The following is a 23,424-nucleotide window of genomic DNA, read 5'->3' on the forward strand; positions in this document are numbered from 1 at the left end:
TTTTTGTTTCATCCCATAATAGAACGTAATTGTAATTATTATTTTTATATTTTTAAAATACATATACAAAAGTACACAAAACGTAAATAAAGATATATCAGTACAACAATTTAGGTAGAACGGAATGTAGTATATAAACAAAGTGAAATGTGTTATAAATATATAAAAAAAATGTTAAAAATATTTAAATATATTTTAAGAGTACATTATATTTATGCTATATTATTTAATAAAAAAATAAAAAAATAGAAATTAAATATAAATCAATACTTAAAAAAAAAAGAAGTTTTAATAATATGGACTAAATGTAAATTCTACTTAAGAACAAAAAAAAAAAAAAAGAAAAAGAAAAAAAGCACAAACAAACAGAGCAGAGCAGAGCGGCATGGCTCCACTAACCACATTATTGTATACGTACATATACACAGTACACATTTATCTCAATCTCAAGCAAGAAAATGGCGGAATGTGTTCAAACTCTTCACCTCTCTAGAAGCCACGCAAGTTGATCGATCGATTCATTGAACTTTCCGTTCGTCTCCTACATGTATCAATTACTACGGCAGATGCTCTGCGCGTTTTCAATCTAGCAGAAGATTAGATGGCGACCAGTGTGAGTATTTCGAAAACCCTTTTCATTCTCATCTGTGCTCTGTCTGTATGGCTCCTTTTCGAAGGACAAATTGTTTCAGCTCAGTGCGGAGACCTTCCTGAGGAAGAGAGTAAGTGTTCATCTCATCTCTCGTTCGTTTAATCGACATTTTTTGTGGTGGTTGTCTGATGGTCTTCCAATCATTGCCTGAATCTTAATTTTTGACTTGCCTGCGTTACTTGATTTTCAGAGAGTGCGTTTCGTGAGATAGTTGATCAGTTGGGGAGAAAGGAATGGGGATTGAAAAATCCCTGCGATGATAGCTCGTGGAGCTTTTCGAAAACGAGAATGTACAATACCACCATTGTATGCAACTGTTCAATACCTAATGGAACTTATTACATCCAAAGCATGTAAGAGCTTTGTAGTTTGGAGGATGAGCAACAAAAATGTTGATCTTATGTGGAATTTTCGGGTAGAACTGTTTGCTAATGTTTTCTTTGTTAAAAGAAATTTTAAAGGTCAGGATTTACCCGGTGTGCTTCCTCCTTCCCTGTCAAAGTTGCGTCAGCTGGAGGGAATGTATGAAAAAAAATTAGGGTTCTTGTTTTTTGGCTGTAGAAGCAATTTACGATTATCTGATTTGTTGAGAATTTTTTGCTATTTGTGTGTAGAGATCTTAATAGAAACTTTCTTAGTGGTACTATACCCCCGGAATGGGCATCTACTAAGCTGAAATCCATGTGAGTTTATTAGTCGCTTAAGAGAGTTTTTGAATGTGTTATTGTTCAGTATGTTCTTAGTTCTATAGAAACTTAACTTTTGCAGAAGTGTTAGTGTCAATCGCTTATCTGGACCCATACCAAGATACCTTGGAAACATTACTACTCTTACATATTTGTAAGTTCTCTCTATTCTCTCTCGTAATCTCACACATGCATACATCTGCCCATGAACGAATGATTTGTGGCAGAGTCTATTGTTAAATGCTAGTACAATTCTGAAGATTGTCGAAATTTCAGGAGTTTAGAGACCAACCTTTTTAGTGGGTCAGTTCCACCAGAGCTAGGGAATCTTGTTAACCTGGAGAGACTGTAAGATTCTCTTCTATGACAAGATGATGGATCGAAAGCATGCCATGCCTGTACTCAGCTACCAAGGCGTCGTTGTTTATATCTAATTTTTGTTTGATTCAGTGTGCTGAGTGCGAATTTCCTCACTGGGAAGCTACCAGTGGAGTTAGCTAAACTGAAGAATTTGATAGAATTGTAAGTAACATAAATATAGTTTCGATATGAAATATACAGTTATTTCCTTATATCATTTAAGGTGATTGATATTTTGATCTCTTGTGGAAGCAATGCAGTAGGATAAGTAGCAACAATTTCGCAGGAAAACTCCCCGATTTCCTCAACTGGACGAATCTCCAATATCTGTAAGCTCAGTCCTCTGTGCTCCCTTAACAAGTTCTTTTCAGTTTCTTGATAAATTGACATTGGTTACATGCAGAGAAATAGAGGCAGGTGGATTTTCAGGACCCATTCCTCCTACTATTTCAAATTTGATAAATCTAACAGAATTGTGAGTTTAAATTCTTTGGAGACCATTACTTGGATGTTTGCACATCCCCTGTAAATCATATTGACACATTATAAGTCAGTGGTAAATATTTGTCTTATTGCTATGATGCCACTTTCAGAAAGATCAGTCACTTGAGCGGTGGTGCTTCGAAGTTTCCACGATTAGAACGCCTAAGTAACTTAACAAAATTGTGAGTAACAGTCATCACATCAAAACTGTATGAAGAAAAAGTTAGTAAACAAAATCGTGAGGCAATATTTACATCATAGTCTGTGATTGCAGGATGCTACAGAGTTGTAATATATTTGGGAATATCCCACCGTTTGGAGATCTGTCACGCTTGAAGATTCTGTAATGTCTCTTCTATATGATCTTCCATGGCCTTTATTCTACAAACTGCTCGATCTGTGCTTGCCATATTATTCTCATTTTTGTCGTCAGAATACTGATTTTGCACTCTGAGTGCATTTCTAACTCTTTGCTTGTCTATAGGAGAGTGCATGAGCTAAAATGCCTTCGTTTTTATCAATGCATTTACTTCTGTTTCCTTTAAATTATGTAGTAGATTGTTTTGTTTTTTGTACAGTGTGGTTTCACTATCATTATCTGTGCTTTGACATGCTTAGTGTTTGTGTTTTATTTGTATATTTTTTCACTTTTTTATTGCTTGTTCTATCCTTTCACATACACAATTTGTTGAATATAAAATATTTTGCATGGCAAGGGATTTGAGCTTCAACAATTTGGAGGGACCGATACCAAATCTTGAAGGCTTGGGTCAACTGGAGATTGTGTATGTGACCGATTACTTTAATTTTATGTCTTGTTGCATTTTAGAAGCTAAGCAAATAAATTTTATAGTTCTTCTTGTGCTATTAGGTTCTTGACCGGTAACTCACTTTCTGGGTCGATTCCAGAATGGATCATAAAAAGAGACCCTAAACAGTATGCCCTTTTTGTTTTCTGCATCTTTTATGATTATACAGTATATCCATACGTATATTATGTTTGTTTTAGCTTCCTCATTTTTAACGAGTAACCAAAAGATGGGAAGCTATAGCTCAATCAATATTCCCATATCTGTCTGCAGGCAAATTGACCTATCCTACAATAACTTCAACGAGGATACAATGCCTCAAGAATGCCGGGATAATTCCTTGTGAGGCTATGTTTTACAATGCTCTACAATTTTCTTTTGCTGTACAAGTCATAACTTATTTTTCCTTTTATCATCTTTTATGGTTTAGAAACTTGTATAGAAGCTACCAAGGAAGAAACGCATTGTAAGTTTGTATTTCTTTGTCATTCAAATATAAGTTTCAAAGAGTCTTTATTCTTACTTATGCTTTCTTTTCCTAAATCATTAATGCAGAGAATTTGTCAAATGTTTGTCGCCTTGTCCGAAGGGTGAGACATAAACATCAAATATATGCTTTGTGCTGTAGACGTTGTATTATGGTCGTTGTCAAAAGAGAACTTAGCTCGTTAGTCCCATTTAACTCATAGTTGCTTTTAGCTCATTCTAATGTATTTTTACAGATTGGTATTCCTTTCATGTAAATTGCGGTGGAAATACAACAAGGATCAATGGAACTACTTTTGATGACGATAAAGAGCCACTCGGTCCCGTAAAATTTGTTCATTTAAAGGAACAATGGGGGATCAGCATAACAGGAGACTTTTGGTATCGGCCAGATAGACGGCCAGAATACTATTTACCAAGCAATGTTTCTGCTCTCCGAATGAAGGACTCAGAATTATATGAGACTGCCCGTCAATTTCCTCTATCAGCCACATATTATGGGCGTTGCTTAGCAAATGGAAACTACACAGTAACACTTCATTTTGCGGAGATAGTTTTCCAGGAAAACCAGTCTTACTGGAGCCTTGGAAGACGAATATTTGATGTGTACATACAGGTATATTATGCAATGAATAGAGCTTCAGATTCATTGGTTTCTACACTTATCGATGCAAACTCATATCTTTTAATCAATGCAGGGTAAACTAAAGCTTAAGGATTTCGATATTAAGCATGATGCAGGAGGAGCTGGCATAGCTGTTCTAAAAACCTTTAAAAATGTACCTGTAATGAATAATAGTTTAGAGATTCGGTTTCACTATACTGGAAAGGGAACAACTGCTATACCGACTCGTGGAGTATATGGTCCTTTGGTGTCTGCTATTTCTGTGAAATCTGGTAAGAATCTTTCTCTATTTTAAACCATGTGAAATTCTAAAAATTTTCAACGATCATCGCCTGATTGTTTCATTGAACATCAATTGCTGAATTTCTTTTATTATGTTGCATTATAGAATTCAAGCCTCCACTTAGCCGCAGAGCCAAGATTTTCATTGCATTGGGAGCATCTCTTTTCGCTTTATTACTCATAGTTGTAGCTCTGCTTTTTTCCTGGTGGAAAGGCTACATTGGAGGCAGGATCTCGAGGGAGGAAGGTACTGCAAATTCCTTACACATACCTGTCTTATGTCGAGATCAACCTTCATTTTAAAGTGGTGAATAGTTTTCGATTATCCTTTAGTTTTGACATATGAGCAGAATTAGAGCATATAATTTCTTGTTGATATAATTAATACTTTGAGGCGTTTATTTTTCTTGTGCTCTGGATATCTTGTAGATCATTCATTCTTGAATGCACTAACCAAACACAAATACATGAACCTAAGATGCTCTAATCTCCATTCGAAACATTGGCTGAAAATATTTTCTTTGCAGCTCTGAGAGGATTAAATTTGCACACTGGCTTTTTTACATTTAAGCAAATCCAAGCTGCCACAGAAAATTTCAATGCTGCAAATAAGCTCGGGGAAGGAGGTTTCGGAGCTGTCTACAAGGTGCAGTGATAAAAGCTTTCTTTATGTTGTTTTATTATTCACACTTGAAGCCTTCTTGGTAATGCTTCGATAAACTCTAAACGGAAGTAATGTTGTATGCAGGGTACACTATTGGATGGCACGTTAATTGCTGTTAAGCAGCTATCTTCGAAATCAAGGCAGGGAAACCGGGAGTTCGTTAACGAAATAGGTGTCATTTCTGGCTTACAACATCCAAATCTCGTTAAGCTTTACGGGTGCTGTGTTGAAGGAAGCCATTTGCTGCTTGTTTACGAGTTCATGGAGAACAACAGCCTCGCCCGAGCTCTATTCGGTAAATAATCATTCTTACATTAGTCATGCATCGCCTTTCGTGTACCATAGTGTGCTGGATCCCTTACATGCATTCTTGCAATCGAGTTTAGGACCAGAAGAGCACCAGTTGGAAATCGATTGGCCAACCAGGGGAAAGATATGTCTTGGAATTGCGAATGGCTTAGTTTATCTGCATGAAGAGTCAGCTTTAAAAATCGTCCATAGGGACATCAAAGCAAACAACATTCTACTTGATAAAGATCTTAATCCGAAAATATCTGATTTTGGTTTAGCCAAACTTGACGAAGAGGAGCACACTCACATCACAACTCGAGTTGCTGGAACTATGTAAGTCTACATTTTAGTGCTAAATCTTCAGCTTTGCTTGAAATGTTACTCAAAACCATTCCATTTCTCATTCTTGGATCTAGAGTTGTTAACAAGTCGAGTCGAGTCGAGCCAAATTTTAAGTGTTCGTTAACGTTTGCGAACAAGGCTTGTGTTCGTTCGTTAAGTTTTCAAGCTCGTTCGTAGTGTTTGAGCTCGGCTCATTAAAAATTTTTGTTGTTTGAGCTCGTGTTTGTGTTCGACTCGTTTAGACTTGATTAAAGCTCGTTCAAGTTCGTTCGAGCTCGTTTGTCTGATTATTTTTAATTTATATATAAATTAAAAATAAAATTTAAAATCATTTTATTTATATATTTTAAATTAATATTTTATTTATTTATAATTTTATATGTATGTATAATATTTGTAATAAATATATTATTTAAACGAACGTTGGTGGACAAAGCTCGAGCTTGTTCGTTAATCAAACGAGCATGTTTATGTTGTTCGGCTTGACAAGTTAACGTTCGCGAACAAACTTCAACTGAGCTGAATCGAGCCGAGTTTACGAACGGCTCGATTCGTTTAACAGCTCTACTTGAATCCCTTTCTTTACAAAAGCACCAAAATGCATCATTTGTTTGTTTTCTTTTTTGTGGTTTTCTAGTTTTACGCATAATCATCTGAGGTATATATGATACTAGTTATTACACATTATATTAAATTTCGACGTTTCTTTGCTTCTCAGTGGATATATGGCTCCTGAGTATGCACTATGGGGCTACTTAACTTACAAAGCAGACGTCTTCAGCTTTGGGGTGGTCATATTAGAAATTGTTGCCGGAAAGAACAACATGAGGTATCGTCCCAATGAAAACTGTGTTTGTCTCCTTGATTGGGTGAGTTTACATGTTCTTTATGCTGCTAATGTTTTGCCTCAATCCCCTTATTAATTTCGACCATAGCTTGTGCCTTATTATCGGAATCTCCTCCCATTTCAGGCTCTTATCCTCCAGAAACAACGAAGGCTGATGGAGCTGGTCGATCCAAGACTTGGATCCGAATTTGATCGAAATGAAGCAGAAAAGATAATCAGAATCGCTCTCCTGTGCACGAGCCCGTCGCCAGCTCTCCGGCCAACTATGTCGGAGGTGGTCGGCATGCTCCAAGGACAAATCAGCATTCAAGAGTTTAATATGGATCCTGATGTTTACGACTCCGAACTGAAGCTTCAGGCGCTGAGGGAAAAGTATGAGGACTCTTACGTGGACTCGAGTAGCACCCATGGCGGCACGACTAGTTCATCTATGTCGAAAGATAGCAGTGCGATTCGACGGCGTACTTAACGTAGGAACAAGAGGTACGTACTGATTTTATTATTTTAAGTTCCTTTCGGAGACAATTTATGGCCATGGGTGAGCAGTATTGTTCTTGCTAATTGCTGGATATTTTATGTGCATATTTTGTTGTGTTCATATGATTATCGAATGCGTTTAGCAACTGCATGAATTTTGGGATTTGTTTTGAAATTAGAAGTTATTTTAAGTTAAATTTTTTGAGTTGTGATGAATGAGAGTGTTGATATGTATATATATATATTATATTTATGTAAATGGTCCGGCCCAATATCAATCGTATATACATGTCTATGTAATCCTAATTGTATCTTTTGAGAAATAATATTATTCTGTTAATTTCAACATGGTATCAGAGCTCCGATTTTTCTCCGTATAATCAAATTACATTGCTCATTCCGTTACCCATTTTTCCGGCGATCTTCGATCGACACTGCCCCCACCACCAGATGCGCCACCGCGAGACCGGCCGGCACCCGAAATTTCACGGCGAACTGCGGCGCGTGACAAAGTTTCGCAGTCGGATGCCTAGGCGGCGCGTGCTGCGGCAGTTGCCGTAGCTTTTTCCGGTGTTTTGCTCGGAATTTAATTTTGTCTCTTATGGTATTAAATTGTTTTCTTGTTTGAGCACTATCTTGTGATCGTCTGTTCTTTTGGGCTTCGGATTCGATTCGATCTTCTGTCCGTGCTTATGTCGGCTATTTTTTATCTTGCGATTTCGGCGTTAGATATTATTTGTGGTTGTTGCTTTCTCTTTTGATATGAAAAAGATGGATGTCTATGTTCCAATTAATATCACTTTATCTGGGGATAATTATAATTTATGGGCACAATCAATGAAAATTTATGGTGGGTTACAGGGGATATAGTTGCTCATGTTGCTCCGGTTGCTATAGGAGAAGTTGCGCCTACTGTTAAAGCTGTTGAATCATATATTGAAAGATTGGAGGATTGGAATAGTAAGGACAATCAGATTCTTATCTGGTTGCGCAATATTTCCACTCCGACGATACATGTGTAACTTGCTTAAGTTGAAACTACTAAGGCAGCGTGGGATTTCTTGGCAGTCCGCTTCCGTGCTACTGGTTTGGCGCACTATTATCAGCTATGAAGTACACTTCATGATCTGAAACAGGAACTAGGACAATCTGTCAACGACTTTCTTACGCAAGTGCAACCCCTTTGGCATCAGTTGGATCAAACTGAGATCTGTCTTGATCATCTTTGCCTCATTCAAGTTTTGATGGCTTTGTGTACAAAGTATGAGGCACTTCATGCCTCCTTGTTACATCGGCACTCACTTCCTACATTGGATGCAGCTATTCAGGAGATTCTTTTAGAGGAAACACGTCTCCACTTAGCCAAGGCTCTTCCACTTGATTATGCTCTTGCGGTCATTGCCCGACCACCTACTCAGAGTCGTCAACTCTGCTGTAAACGATGTCAGTCTTCTGATCACGACTTCGGTCAGTCATTACTGTCACGTTTTAGGCCATACTATAAAGTATTGCTCTAATAGGCCGTCTCGCTCTGGCAGCAGCAACTTCAAGCCTCGGCATGTTCGTGGACCTCTTCAGTCTAGTACCTCATTTGTCACAGCCTCTGCCACGCCTGCGCCTCCTACGACTCAAGACTTGGAGGCTCCTTAAACAGGTTCCATCTTCCAATACCGCCATGTCTACCACATCAGGTATCTCTCCTTGGTATTTTGATTTTGCCTGTAGTAATCATATGACCTCTAATATATGCCTTATGACCTTTACATCCACCGCACCACCTCTACCTCCTACTTTTACCGCAAATGGTACACATATGCGCATCACCCATACTGGACACATCCACCTCATCATTATCCCTTATTGACACATATTTTATTTCCCAATTAACCTTGAATCTGGTTTTAGTTGGTCAATTAGTTGATCAAAGTCTCACAGTAATTTTCTCTTGGTGTGCAGGTTCAGGATGCGCAAACCGGAAGGACGCTCGAGAAGGGCCGGAAAACGGGCCGCTTATTTGAGCTTGAGTCACTTCAGCTCATTCGTCTCTCTATTTCTGTTGCCCCACCACCTCTACATCATCATGCCTTCAGTGGCATCATCGTTTCAGTCATGCGTCCACAAATAAACTCAGGTATTTGATTAGTTAAGGTCTTTTGGGTTCTGTTGGTTTAGAGTCTTTTAATTGTGTGGATTGTTTGTTGGGGAAACAACCTGCTTTATCATTCCCTCATAGTACTTATGTTGTGGATACTCTGTTTTCATTAGTTCACTCTGATGTTTGGGGACCTTCATCCGCTGTCTCTATGAATGATTCTCGTTATTTCGTATTTTTTATTGATGACTACTCTCGTTTTACGTGGATTTACTTAATGTGAAACCGTTCTGAACTCTCCTCTAATTATATGGACTTTGCTAAAATGATACATACCCAATTTTTCTCCACCATAAAAATTCTCTACATAGATAATTCTCTTGAGTATACAAATTCTTCATTCCTTCGTTTCCTGTCTGATCAGGGGATGATATATATATATATATGTATATTTGGTTGGGGAAATGATTATGGTGCTCATTAGGATAAGCAGCACATGAAAACATAAATAATGTTGTGTTAATTGAAACTATGTGCTTAAAGTCGTTACAAGTGTGCTCTATGAACATATCTTTTGTGATGAGATCGATTATAGATTCATAGTACTAAGTATTGTGTCTACCATTGTTATGTGTTATCAATTCATATGTTAAATTTATATTATATTAACAAAAAAATTTGGACTCGGGATTTAGATTTCTTAGTAATTTATATTTGAGGTTTTTTCAGAATCATACTACATGATATTATCTCCGTCCGGCTACAAAGTAAAAAATTATTTTTGGTGCGAAGTTTAAGAAATAATAGTATTTTAATTAGAGTGGATAGTTAAAAATAGTGTAGTGACATTCTTGCCTTTGTTTTTTAGTATAAAAATACGATGTGATGTAAATGAGAGGTATCTGTGAGAAAAAAGTTGAATATTTAATAAAATAATTATTTCGTAATTTTACAATACAAAATGAAAAATGTGTATACTTTCTGATCATACTATACAAACACGAGCCATTTGATTGAATTTTGAGGTTGTAGTAAGTCTGTATGTATTAGAGAGGTGGAATGCTTTCAATATATAAACTGCTAATAGTGTTTGATTTAATTGTTAAAATTAAATAGAAATTCGTGATATGGTTTGTGTTTGTGTCTTGGGAAATGAGGATTAAGGGGAAATGTGAGAATAATCCTGATTTATCTAGTCATTATGTGTGATTCAATTTAGTCATTATGAGTTATTTAATCTATTCATTATGTGTGATTTAACTTAGTTATAAGTGATTTAATTTAATCAGTATGTGTGATATTAATATTGATTGAGCAGTAATGATAAAATAATTATGTAAATTATAGGCTTTGATTAATCTTTCTTGCCGTTATAAAGATGTACTCTTCTTGTTCACAAAATATGTACTCTTCTTGTTCACAAGTAGACTTGCTCATTCGGTTCGGAACCGCCGGTTTTCCGGTTTATGAACCGGCGGTTTCGGTTCAAACCGAAACCGGGCTCAAACCGAACCGAAATCCGAACCGAAATTGTGAATCCGACGGTTCGATTTCGGTTTGTATTTGAGCCAAACCGTGAACTGTCAGTTCAAACCGTAAACCGGCGGTTTGAACTGGCGGTTTGGACATTTAGGCAAAATAGCGAAAAACCCCCTGTAATTTATCGAATTTGCTGAAAAATTCTATGTAGTTCTAAAACTCCAAAAACCTTCTTGTGGTTTTCAAAATATTGCAAAAAATCCCCATCTGTTAGAATTTAACGGTGATTGTATGTCACGCGCCTGCTATGCGATTTTTTTGATTGTATGTCACGCGCCTGCTATGCGATTTTTTTATCCATAAATTGATATATTTTTGTATAAAATTACTAAAATACCTTAATGACTATTTTTATAGCATGTTCTTCCTACTTCTTCTTCCTTGTTCTTCTCCGTACTTTTAAAATTTAATCTCAATTCATTTTTTTTTTCATTTTAAATCCACTAAACATAACCAAATTTGAAATCGATCCCAAATTCATTGTTCATTATCGATTTTTTCTCTTTTTTACCAAACCCAGAAATCAATTTGACATCCAGATTTGAAATCAATCTAAAAAAAGTGAAAGAATTTGGTGATGTTGGTTGCAGAAGAAGAATTAAGGAAGAAAGAAGAATTGGAGAGGAAAAATAAAAAGAAAGAAAATTGGGGGAAAAAAGAGAGAAAGAAGAAAAAAATTGGAGGAAAAAAAAAGAAAAAAATCTGGTCCAGTCCGCTTCTTCTTCTTTCTTTTTTTTTTTTTTCCTTCCATTTTCTCTTCTTTCTTCTCTTTCTCTTCTTCCTTCCCTGCTCCAACGCTTTTGCTGATTGTCTTCTTTCTCTTCTTATTATTCTCCAATTCTTCATTCTTAAAAGAAGAATTGGAGATGAAGAAGAAGGAAAAAAAAATTGGAGAAAAAGAAGAAAAGAAAGAACATGGTGAGGCTCCGGTGCATGAAAAAGAATTGAAGAAGAAGAAAAAAAAAAATTGGGAAAAACCTACGTGTGAAAGAAGAATTTGGGGAAGAAGAGTCTTTTTGGGGAGAAGAGAAGAAGAAAAAAAAAAGAAAGAGAAATAAATTAAAAAAAATATATAAATAGGGGTAGAACGGTCAAATGTGATAAAATTTAACGTCTGTTAGTCAAATTTAGAAATGGGGGAGAGTGTACAACATTTTGGAAATGATTTTTTGGAATTTTAAAACCACATGGGGTCTTCAGCTAATTTGGAAAACTACCGGAGAATTTTTTGCTATTTTGCCTATATTTTATATATTTTTTTATTTATTTATTTTTTAAATTATGTCCACCCAAACCGGCGGTTCGAACCGAAACCTCCGGTTTCCGTTCCAAACCGCCGGTTTGGGCAGGATAAAATACAAACCGAAACCACTAGTTTGGAACCGAAACCGCCAATTTCGGTTTGAACCGGCGGTTTGGCGGGTTTATTTTTAAAAAATGAATGGTCAAAATTAATTCACGCAGATCCGACGGTCAAGATTTGATGGAACAAACCGGCGGTTAGAACTGAGCGCTTTATTTATTTTTTTTTCTAAATTTGAAATTTTGAAATGAACGGTGGAGATTTAATGTACGTTATAGTAAATGAATGGATGAAATTTAATGACTGGGTGTATAAATAGGTGGATGAATTGGATAAATTTTCTTCACCTCAACTTCTACATTTATCTCTCTCTAAATCTCACTCTCTCACTCACTTATAATTATTTAATCTCTCAATTCTGAGTGTTAAGTAATTAAGTTTATACTAATTTTTTAATATTCTACTAATCTACTCTATTATATAGTATTTTATTCTAGATAAAAATATACTTTTAAAGTAGCTAATAAGTATTAGTTGAATTTTTTTTTATTTGTATTATTTATTTCATTACATTATTTATATATTTAATATCCATTAAAAATTAATTTTTAAAATAGAAAAATGTCATCGTCTATGTCTAGAGGAAATGACAAAGGTAAGACTACTGCTGATTCACATTCTCCTCCTCCTCTTCAGTTTCATAATTTCTTTTTATGAGCAATGAAATATAGAAGATTTGGATGAGCTTGATTCGTTAAGTCAAAATCAATGCCCCAAGGCTCCCAACAATGTAGAAGATGTAAGTGGAAAACGAAAAGCTCCTCAAATTCAAGCCTTAAGATCCAATATTTTCTCCGTTCATTTTACCAAGAAAGCAACTGAGGTAAGTAATTGCTTTCAAGTTATTTGTAATTATTGTTCTAAAGTTTATAATTACAAGAAAGGAGGAGGATATGGAACATTTACACTCCATATCGAGAATAAACACCCAAAATTGGAATAACTACATCGCAAACACAAATTCGGGGACAAATTCCGTCATCCATTTCCAAAATTGGAGATGAGGTAAGTACCCCTACTTTATTTAAATATAGTGATATTACTGTTAGAAGAGAATTAACTAAGTTAGTTTGTTCTAAACATCTTCCTTTTAAATTTGCAAATGATTTACGCTTTGAGAAATTGGTTACTAATGCTTACAATCCTTCCGCTAAAAGAATTTCACGCTCAACACTCACCCGTTATATTGATATAATGGTTGGTGAATGGAAATTAGAATTAATTAATATGTTTAATAATTTACAAAATAAAGTTTCTATATGTTCGGATGTTTGGAGTGATCATTGGTAAGAACATCATTATATGAGCATTACATCTCATTGAATTAATAACTCATGGACATTACAAAAACGTTTAATTGCATATAGAGAATTTGATGTAGAACACACCGCAACAAATATTTCTCACAAGATACGATCTATTTTACAAGAATATAATTTACTTACAATTTTTTTTTTTCAATTTCATTTGATAATGCAAGTACTAATACGGCTAGTTTAAATTCTCTTATTGAATATTGTCAACCATCAATTGGTGGTAAATTTTTTCATATTAGATGTTTTTGTCATATTTTAAATTTATGTGTTCAAGATGGTTTATCTTGTTTGAAAGAGCATGTACATCCTATTAAATAAACAATTTCTTATCTAGTAAGACATGCATCATTATTAAAACGATGGAATAGATAATGTAGACAAAATAATTTACAACCAAAAAAAAATTCGCTTGATGTTTCAACTCGATGGAATTTTATTTATAAAATGCTACGTGGTTCCTATGAATATAGAAATGCACTATGTGATTTTTTCTCACGAGAAGCATGTGAATGTGGTTTTACTTTATTTCCACAACAATGAGATTCATGTTCAAATTTGTGTGAAATATTACAAGTTTTTAATGATGCTACTACTGAATTATCTGGTATTTATTATCATACTTCTAATTTGGCTATAGATCATTGTGTTAAAATTGCTTTAATATTAAAGAAATCGTCAAATAGTTTGCTTCAAAATGCTATTGCTTCTATGAAACTTAAATGGTTTAAATATTTTTTATATTTGCCTGATATATTCTTAGTTGCTAAAATATTTGATCCTAGAGTAAAATTAGATGGATTAGAACAATTGCTAACATATTATTACGACTCATTATTTCCTGAAAAAGATAATGAAACCCCTAACCTTACTTCAATTGCATATGGAGCTAAACAACTTTTAATGGATATTTATAGAAAATATAAACAACAATTTGTTGCTTGTAGAATTGATCCTAACCAGAATATAGATACTAGTTTTAATGTTTCTTGTAGTGATAGTTTATCTTAACCTTCACAACTTTTATTCTTTTATGATTTTTATAATGTAAGAGGACGTAAACGTTCTAAAGAAATTTCAAACCCATATTTAGAATTAGAAACTTATTTAACAACAACTTTTGAATATGGTGAAAATGAATTAGAAGAATTTGATATTTTAAAATGGTGGTGCATCTACTTATCAAATAATGACATTATTTGCAAAAGAAATACTTGTTTGTCCCGTGTCAACTGTAGCCGTCGAACAAGCTTTTAGTATGGGTGGTCATACATTAAGTGCTAGATGTTCTAAATTAACCGTTGAACACTTAAAAAATCAATGTTTACTTGATGATTTGGTAAAAGCTGAAGATAGAAGTCATTGTGAACCTAATAATACGGATTCAAGTGATGATCTTCAAAATATAACCGAAACTGATGATTAAAATTTATTAACTTTAGGTATATTTATATTAGTATATAATATTTAAAACTTAAAAGAACTACATGGGCTTTGATTCCAATTGGATATGTAGGCAACATAAATTTAAACTTCTAAATTAGATTTCCCCAAGTTTAAAAAATTTAAACTTAGATAAATCTAAATTAGAAATTTAAAATTATGTCCAAGCCCTCTTAATTAAACACAAGTTAATTTTTTAAATAAAATATTTACTAACATAGTATTATAGGAGCATATATATATAAAATGATAATTATAAGTAAAAAAAAACGTAAAATTTTGTAATCGAAAATCAAAATTATCACTTAGATAATTTAATTGTTTACACTTTACATAAATAATTCTTCTAAAATTTATAATATTATTAATAACATAAGGACTAAGGTGATAAGAATTAATAAAATTGAATTGTTTTTTAAAATACTTAAACAATTTTGAATAATTATTATTTATATATTTATTTTTACATATTTTTTTATAAAATAATTATTTAAATATTTTTTTTTTACTTGAAATTTGAAATAATTTTTTTTTAAAGAAAATTGTACTAACAATTGTAAAAATAAATAATAAAATCAAATAAATATGTAAAAAGTCAATAATCTTTGGAGTTTGGATTATCTAATTAAATAATTTATAAGTTTAAATTCTAATGTAAATCAAATAAAAAATAATCTTAGTCTTAAAAAAAATAAATTTTAATTTTCAATAGTGTGATTTAATTTAAAAATTAATTTATTAAACACTTATATAAATTATAATTGTATTCTACATTCTTAATTAATAAATTGATGAATAATTATTTTATAAAAACGAAGTATTATTTATATATTTTTTCACAAAAATAAAAAAATTAAAATTAAAATCGAAATCAAAATTAATCGTAAAAATTAATATTAAGAAAAAAATGAAAAAAGAAGTATATAAACCGGCGGTTCAAACCGTAGCCGGCGATTTTTAAACCGAAACCGTCAGTTTATAAACCGTAATCGAAGCCGTCAAACCGTAATCGAAACCGTCATTCGGACGGTTCGATTTCGGTTTAAAATTCTGACAAACCGTAACCGACAATTTGAACCGTTTGGGCAAGTCTATTCACAAGAATATGAATAAAATAAATGTGCTTTTCTCTTATCCTCGCTCTTTTATGATAATTTTGCTTCCTTCTTTTATTTTATCAGATAATAATATCTTCTTACATTATGAAACATTTATAACTAACAATACAATATACTAGATTGTGAAATTGACAAATTTACGGGTAGAATTTTCACGTAATTGAATCAAATCTTGATTTTTACAAAATTTCAATTCAATCTTTCTTCTTTTCAACCAACTCTCTTAAAGAAAAAAATAGAATTGGATATCAATATGTTTGCTCTTTCCCTGTGTAATTGGATTCTTCGCCAACTTTATTGTTGTTGAGCTGTTATCAACAAATATCTTCAAGGCTCGATGATCATGTGATGCAATTTGATTCAATATACTTTCCAACCAAACAGGTTGACACGCTGCCAAGCTTGAGGCAATGTATTCCGCCTCACATGTTGAGAGTGCAACTACATACTGTTTCTTTGATGACCATGAACAAACTGCATTTTCAAAGAGAAAACAATTGTCGGATGTACTTTTCTATCATTTAAATCTCCAGCTTAGTTGCTGTCTAATAAAATTCAGAAGACTAGAAATAATTTTGGATCGCACGCTGCATCTTTGCTCTCATTCATCCAAGGAGCACGAGAAAAATCATCGACAATAGTAAAAAAATATTGTGCACCGGAAAAAAGATGGAACTCAATCTGGACCCCACAAATCAGCATGGACAAGCTGAAAAATATCATAAGTTTTATTATTACTAAGAGAAAAAACTATCTCTAGTTTGTTTTGCTCTCAAACAAATCTCACAAGATTTATTCGAATGTCTAAAATCCTTCATTGTATTAAGATGGGAGAGAAACTTAAACAATTTATCAAATGGATGTCTCAAGCAACGACGCCACAATTCAAAAGATTCTATATGATTTATAGGAGCAGCATGTTCCACATCTCGAAAGAAGTACAGTTCCTCCTAAACCTCACTCGCTCCAATCGGCATCCTCATAAGTCGGTCCTATATGACACAACCAGCAGCAGAGAAAATCGCATAACAATCACAATCACACAGTAATTGAGAAACATAAATAAGATGACAAGATAATTGAGGAACATAAAGCACATCATGTAAAACCATCTTCAAACTCAATCGAACAACAATGGTTCGAGTCGCTGTATTAGATTCACAATTCGGAAGATGAACCTGAAAATCTGAAATTACCCAATTTTCACAAAAGAACTCAAGAGATCCTGACATGTGTTTAGTTGCACCATAATCATACATCCAATTTTCTTCTCTTGTGTTATAATCACATAAACTCTATTGATCACAGGAAACGGTTCCTGAGCAAGTATATTAGAGTGTGTCATGCTGTAGAGCAACCCATCAAGATCCATGAGAAATTAATGTACCTTCTCATCCTCGCGTTCTTATTCCCACTTCAACTCCAGTCGACAATTTCACAACCCACACTTGCATTGCTGGATCTTTTAAAATGACGAAGCTCATCCTACAATTTCTTCAATTTTCCGAAATAAGTCACCATGCTTAAACCCTTTTGCTTTGTTTCATACCGCAAGTGTTGAATCCGAGGTCCATTAATTTGAGAAAACCTACCTCAAATATCTTTCCAAAGGTCGCCTGCAACCTCGACATCGGATATACTCGAGCGTAATTTCTCCTCGATTGTGTTCATCATCCATGCTATAATGAGGGAGTTGTTAGTCCACCAATCTTCAAGATCTGAGGAACCATCACTAGGTTGAGGAATTGTTTCATTGAAAAATCCAAATTTTTTTCGTGCTCGAAGTGCTCTACGAAGAGATCGAGACCATTTTTCGTAATTATCTTCTCTCAAGACAACATTGGTAAGGAGAAGCCCAGGATTTTCATTAGCTGTGAGATCAAATGGCGATATCGTTTTTCTTTGTTAAACATCATTTGCCATCTCTTTTCCTTTGTCACTCATGATGAACAAACAATTAAAGGATATAGCTCTGATACTATAATAAAATTCAGAAGACTATAAATAATTTTGGATCGCACGTTGTTTTCTTTTTTCTCATTCATCACAAGTAAATAGAATATTATACATACAAAAAGGTATGGCTAAAGTCTCTCCTTAAAATTCTTCCTACTTAAAATACAAAAATATTTATGCTATAATTTCTCTATACCAAAAATATATATACATTCCTTAATATTGTGTGAATACCCTACAAGTTAAAAAGTTACAATCAAAGATTGAAGTGTATAATAAGCCATAATTGCAAGTCCCTTTCAAATAATGTATAATGTGCTTGGTTACTTGCAAGTGAGATTGATGTGGTGACTCCATAAACCTGCTAATAAATTCAATACCATAAGATATGGAAGTTTTGGTACATGTTACATATCTCAAGCATCCAATATTCCTTGTATTTACCTCGATTATTTTGGTGTATTTCTTAATTCCAATTTAGTTGATTACCAACACTTAGTATCATAGCATTGTGTCGTGTTATGATTGAGAAATTGAATGTATACAATTGCAATCCAGACTACTCAACCTATTTGTCTAATGACGAATCTCGATAACAAATCATGGATGTGGCATTATCGATTTGGTCATGTGAATTTTCGTACAATCGAGTGGATGGATCAAAATGAATTGGTTCATGGCATTCCTATTATACAACATCCTACGCAAGTTTGCGAGGGATGTATGGTTGCAAAGCAATTGAGACGTCCGTTCCTCAAAGAAGCTCAATGACGGGCAAGTCTACCTCTTGAATTGGTTCATGCGGATCTATGTAGTCCGATATCTCCCTCAACAGTGTCAAATAACTGTTATTTCATGTTAATAGTCGATGATTCAGTCGTTATATGTGGGTTTTTAATCCTGAAATTGAAGGATGAAGCCTTTGCCAATTTTGCGAAATTCAAAAGTTGAAATTGAGAAAGACACATCGATGAAGTTGAAAGGATTTCAGACTGATTGTGGGGGGGGGGGGATCCCTCTAAAAAATTAATGAATTTTGTTAGTGGGAAGAAATTCAGAGGCAACTTATAGGCCCTTGCTCCCTTTGACAAAATGGTGTAGTGGAGCGTCGTAATATAAGCATTTTTTTTAAGTTACCAGATCGTTATTACGAACGATGAATGTACCAAATGGAGTGTGGGGTGAAGTTATCAGGCATGTTGTCTACATACTTAACCGTATTCCGACTAAATAAGTGAAATGGATGATGCCATATGAAGGTCTAAAAGGATTTAAACCAACACTTGAGCACCTAAAGATGTTAATGGTGCGTTGGGTATGTAAAGAAGTTGGCTAGTCAGGTCTCAAAGCTTAGAAATCGCAACACTCCAATGGTTTATTTGGGTGTTGAATCGGGTTCTAAAGCCTACCAAATGTTGAACCCAATTGAGCTGAAAGTTGTGGTTGCTCGTGATGTCAATTTCGATGAAAAGAAAAAATAGAGTTGGGCCCAATAACACACGGAAGAGGCTCATGCAAATAAAATGTGAGTTAACGATTTTTTCAATCATATCTCAAAAGAAGAAGTACTAGCCGACACCAACATTGAACATCAGCCCGAACCTCCTGTTGAGCATGCTGATTGAAATTTTGCAGCAGCTCTGAAATGCAACTCCTTCGAGAAAAAATAGTGCAACAAATGTGGACCCCTCGACGTATGAACACACCCCTATTAAAGGCTTTCGAAGTGTCACTGATATCTACAATGAGACGGAGCATTTGGAAGAGGAAGCCAATGAATTGATGTTTGTAAGTGATGAACCTACAACATTTATAGAGGCTGTTGGTGTTCCTTCATGGCAGGAAGCAATGAAAGCGGATTTGTGTTCGATTGAAGAGAATCATACTTGGAAGCTTACAACTCTTCCACTTGGGCACAAACCAATAAGACTAAAATGGGTGTTTAAAATCAAGAAATATGCTGATAGAAATATCGTCAAACAGAAAGTTAGACTAGTTGCAAAAGGATACGTTCAACGGAAATGGATCGATTTTGATGAAGTTTTTACATCAATGGCCTGATTGGAAACTATAAGCTGCTATTGGCTATAGCTGCGATGAAAGGATAGTTGGTCCATCATCTTGATGTGAAGTTGGCATTATTAAATGGAGAATTGCAATAAGAAATATATGTTTCTCAACTCGATAGTTTTGTTACTAAAAGAAAGGAACATATGATATACCGTCTATACAAGGCCCTCTACAGCTTACGTCAAGCGCCATGAGCATGGAATATACGTCTTGACAAGGCACTAAAAAATTTGGACTTTATAAGATGTTCACAAGAGCAAGCAGTGTATAAGATTCATTGTTCCAACACAATTTTGATAGTTTGCGTATATGTGGATGATTTAATTTTCATCAGATCAAATGAAGAGCAAGTAACTTGGTTCAAAGGAAAAATGCAGCAGATGTTCGAGATGAGTGACTTGGGGCTGTTGACTTACTACTTGAAAATAGAAGTGCGGCAAAGTAAGAAAGACATCGAGATAAGTCAAGCCGGGTATGTAAAACGGATTTTACAAGCAGCTGGAATATGGGATTGTAATCGAACAAAGTGGCCTATGGATACAAAATTTAGCTTATCAAAGGACGAAGAAGGCACATATGTGAATGCAACAAATGATCGCCAACTCATTGGCCGTCTTCGATACTAGACTCATACAAGGCCAGACCTTGCTTACTTTGTTACGATCGCTAGTCACTATATGAGCAGTCCAAAAGAAAGCCATCTGAAGGTAGTGAAACAGGTACTTTGATAGTTGAAAGGTTACGGTGCAATATGGTTTGGCATACACAAGAGGAGGCGATGGAAAGTTAGTCGGCTACAGTTACAGTAGTGGCGGAATGGATTTGGATTATCGGAAGGGCACCACTGGAACAATATTTTACTTCTTGAATAATCCAATTACATGGTTATCTCAGAAGCAACAAACTGTGGCTCTATCTTCTTGTGAAGTAGAGTTTATGGCAACGACAACAGCTGCGTGTCAAACTGTATAGTTAAAGAATTTTTTGAAGGACTTAACCGGATGGGAAAGCTCAAGAGTGAAGTTGTTTGTTGATTATAAATTAACAATAGTACTAATGAAAAATCCAGTGTTTCATGATCGCAACAAACACATAGATATGAGGTATCATTTTATACATGAATGTGTTGAAAAAGAGATCATTAGCGTGGAGCATGTTAGTTGAGAAGAGCAACAAGCTGATATATTGGCCAAAGCATTACCACGACTCAAGTACATCAGGATGATAAATCTATTGAGTTTGAAGAATCTTGACGATAAAAGTCAGAACTAAAGGGGGGAAATGATGAAATAATTCTGATATTCTTTGAATATGGTCAAAAAGAGAAATAATGGGGTCATTGATGGTGAGTTTAGTTGAGAAATAATTAGGAGTTTTAATATATAAACGTTTCGAACAGTTTTAGGTTGCGCATTTAGTTTTCATTTGCTTTTATCTATTGTAATTTTTAATTCATAAGAAGTGTATGTGAATTCCATAAAAGAAAAATAGAGTGTGCTACTATTATGTTGTTCTTCCTTGTATTTCTCTCGAATTTTTTTTTTTCCTTTGTTTCTTAATTCTAGTTTAGTAGATTACCAACATGAAGTGCAAGTCACTTTCCAAGCTGGGTTGAACAATAATTATATTTGGAATGGCGATGAGAACTTGGCTGCCTGTTGAGAATAGATCCGAACTTTCAACCTAAAATCAATTGGTGATAGATGGAGTCACCCTTCACCCTAATAAACCAAAGAGGGATCCACATTTTGCCAACGTGGGATATATTCAACATTGCCCATTTTGGTATCCAACTCAAACAAATTTATTGGATTAAACCAGAAACAGGCTAGACTGGATCAAACTTAATTAATTAGTACGAATGGGCTTCATTGGATCATGTATTGTATGGTTCTTGCTGGGTAAACATTATTTGGGCTTTTAATTTCTTCTTATATTGTATTTTGGGCTGCCCTGCCCTTCTGGGCCTAAACTACACACCACAATATGCATGCCACCTTTTTGTATATGTCTTGGCCCTTTATTGCATATTCTATTAATCTTTTGTACTTACAATTAGAGCTGTTAACGATCCGAGCCGAGTCGAGCTGAACCAAATTTTAAGTGTTCGTTAACGTTCGCGAACAAGGCTCGTGCTCGTTCGTTAAGCTTTCGAGCTCGTTCGTAGTGTTCGAGCTCGGCTCGTTAGGAATTTTTGTTGTTTGAGCTCATGTTCGTGTTGGGCTCGTTTAGACTCGATTAAGCTCGTTCGAGCTCGTTTGTCTTATTTTTTAAAATTTATATATTAATTATAAAGAAAATTTAAAATTTTATTTTATTTATATATTTTAAGTTGATATTTTTATTTATTTATAAATTATATTTTATATGTATATATAATATTTATAATAAATATATTATTTAAATGAACGTTCGCGAACGTTCGCGAACAAAGCTCGGGCTTGTTCGTTAATCAAACGAGCATGTTTATGTTGTTCAGCTTGGCTCGTTAACGTTTGCGAACGAGCATTAACCGAGCCGAGTTCACAAACGGCTCGATCCGTTTAACAGCTCTAATTACAATCGTCTAATTTCCTCGTAATTTTCTGGGATTAATATCTAAAAAAACACTTATATCCAAAAAGATAAAACTGAACACACAACATTCATGTTATTATATTATTTTTAGAAAGGTATGGAATATAAAAAAAACAATTATACCGGAAGATTTTATTTTATTTTTGAACTCAATTATGTATTAATTTATGATATGCATATATATTTCAACTACATAATTTTCCGTGGAATATGTTAAGCTTATTTATTACCCTTAATTTCCACTCTTTTCAACTATGCGATATCAATTGTAATTAATTTCCCATTATAGGTGCTTGTCCCCGTTCACAAATTTTGTATTATAAGATTGTGACACTAACATGGCATTATATATATATATATATATTATATTTTTTTCTTTAATTTATCTCACAATTTTTTTTACAGTTATCTAGTTCTATCAGTACAAAAATAACTCTCTCTGTCCGACTCTAAAGGTCTCATTTACCTTATGCGTAATTATACTTAATATTAAAAATATCATTATATTTGTATAATTTATTTTTTCACAAATGTGATTGTAATAGTAAGACACTAGTAGAAGTATTTTTGTCATTTTCCTTTAATTTGTACTATATTTTCATATAATAATTAATATCCAAAGATCAACATGCAAAAAGTAAATGAGACCCTTAGAGCCGGACGGAGGTAGTAATATTTTTAAGCAAAAATTTTTCGTCCCTAAATATATTTTTTTTCCATTACTAATAATATTAAGGACGAAATTTTATTAAATTATATTCCTAAAATTCACGTAGCTAACGTCAATCATCTCTAGTTCCTATTATAAATATATTACTTCTTGTAGTGTATCTCCAATATATATATGTATATGTGTTTATATTCTTAAGCACGTATGAAACAAATAGCATGTGTAAATATATTTGTTGTGTTAAAATTAATTATAGCATGTGTTACGTAGACTATGTTA

At 34.0% G+C, this 23,424-nt stretch overlaps 1 protein-coding gene across 13 annotated transcripts; it reads left to right on the forward strand.

Annotated features, from left to right (window-relative positions):
• The first annotated feature begins 438 nt into the window (after window positions 1–438).
• On the forward strand, window positions 439–12,779 carry LOC127264412 (probable LRR receptor-like serine/threonine-protein kinase At1g07650). Of its 13 annotated transcripts, none has more exons than XR_007841688.1 (27): window positions 439–722; window positions 843–1,005; window positions 1,103–1,174; window positions 1,267–1,335; window positions 1,421–1,492; window positions 1,615–1,686; window positions 1,789–1,860; window positions 1,959–2,027; window positions 2,102–2,173; window positions 2,292–2,363; window positions 2,456–2,524; window positions 2,898–2,966; window positions 3,053–3,118; window positions 3,264–3,332; window positions 3,421–3,456; window positions 3,546–3,580; window positions 3,713–4,092; window positions 4,175–4,373; window positions 4,490–4,630; window positions 4,911–5,029; window positions 5,132–5,342; window positions 5,434–5,671; window positions 6,399–6,549; window positions 6,652–7,010; window positions 7,866–8,695; window positions 8,961–9,135; window positions 12,635–12,779. XR_007841688.1 is itself a non-coding variant. In XM_051293939.1 (25 exons), the coding sequence occupies exons 1-24, from the start codon at window positions 602–604 to the stop codon at window positions 6,994–6,996; spliced, it is 2,982 nt and encodes a 993-aa protein (XP_051149896.1). In that variant the 5' UTR covers window positions 439–601; the 3' UTR covers window positions 6,997–7,010; window positions 8,961–9,151. The 13 variants fall into 13 exon arrangements, 5 of the variants coding, with proteins under 5 accessions (XP_051149896.1, XP_051149895.1, XP_051149894.1 ...); XR_007841691.1 differs by lacking the exon at window positions 12,635–12,779 and having other exon boundaries at window positions 7,866–8,471; window positions 8,543–8,695; window positions 8,961–9,151; XR_007841689.1 differs by lacking the exon at window positions 12,635–12,779 and having other exon boundaries at window positions 7,866–8,471; window positions 8,546–8,695; window positions 8,961–9,151.
• Window positions 12,780–23,424: the final 10,645 nt, after the last annotated feature.

The sequence above is a fragment of the Andrographis paniculata genome, unplaced genomic scaffold (assembly GCF_009805555.1).
Source record: "Andrographis paniculata isolate CXL003 unplaced genomic scaffold, ASM980555v1 Contig70END, whole genome shotgun sequence".
NCBI lineage: Eukaryota > Viridiplantae > Streptophyta > Magnoliopsida > Lamiales > Acanthaceae > Andrographis > Andrographis paniculata.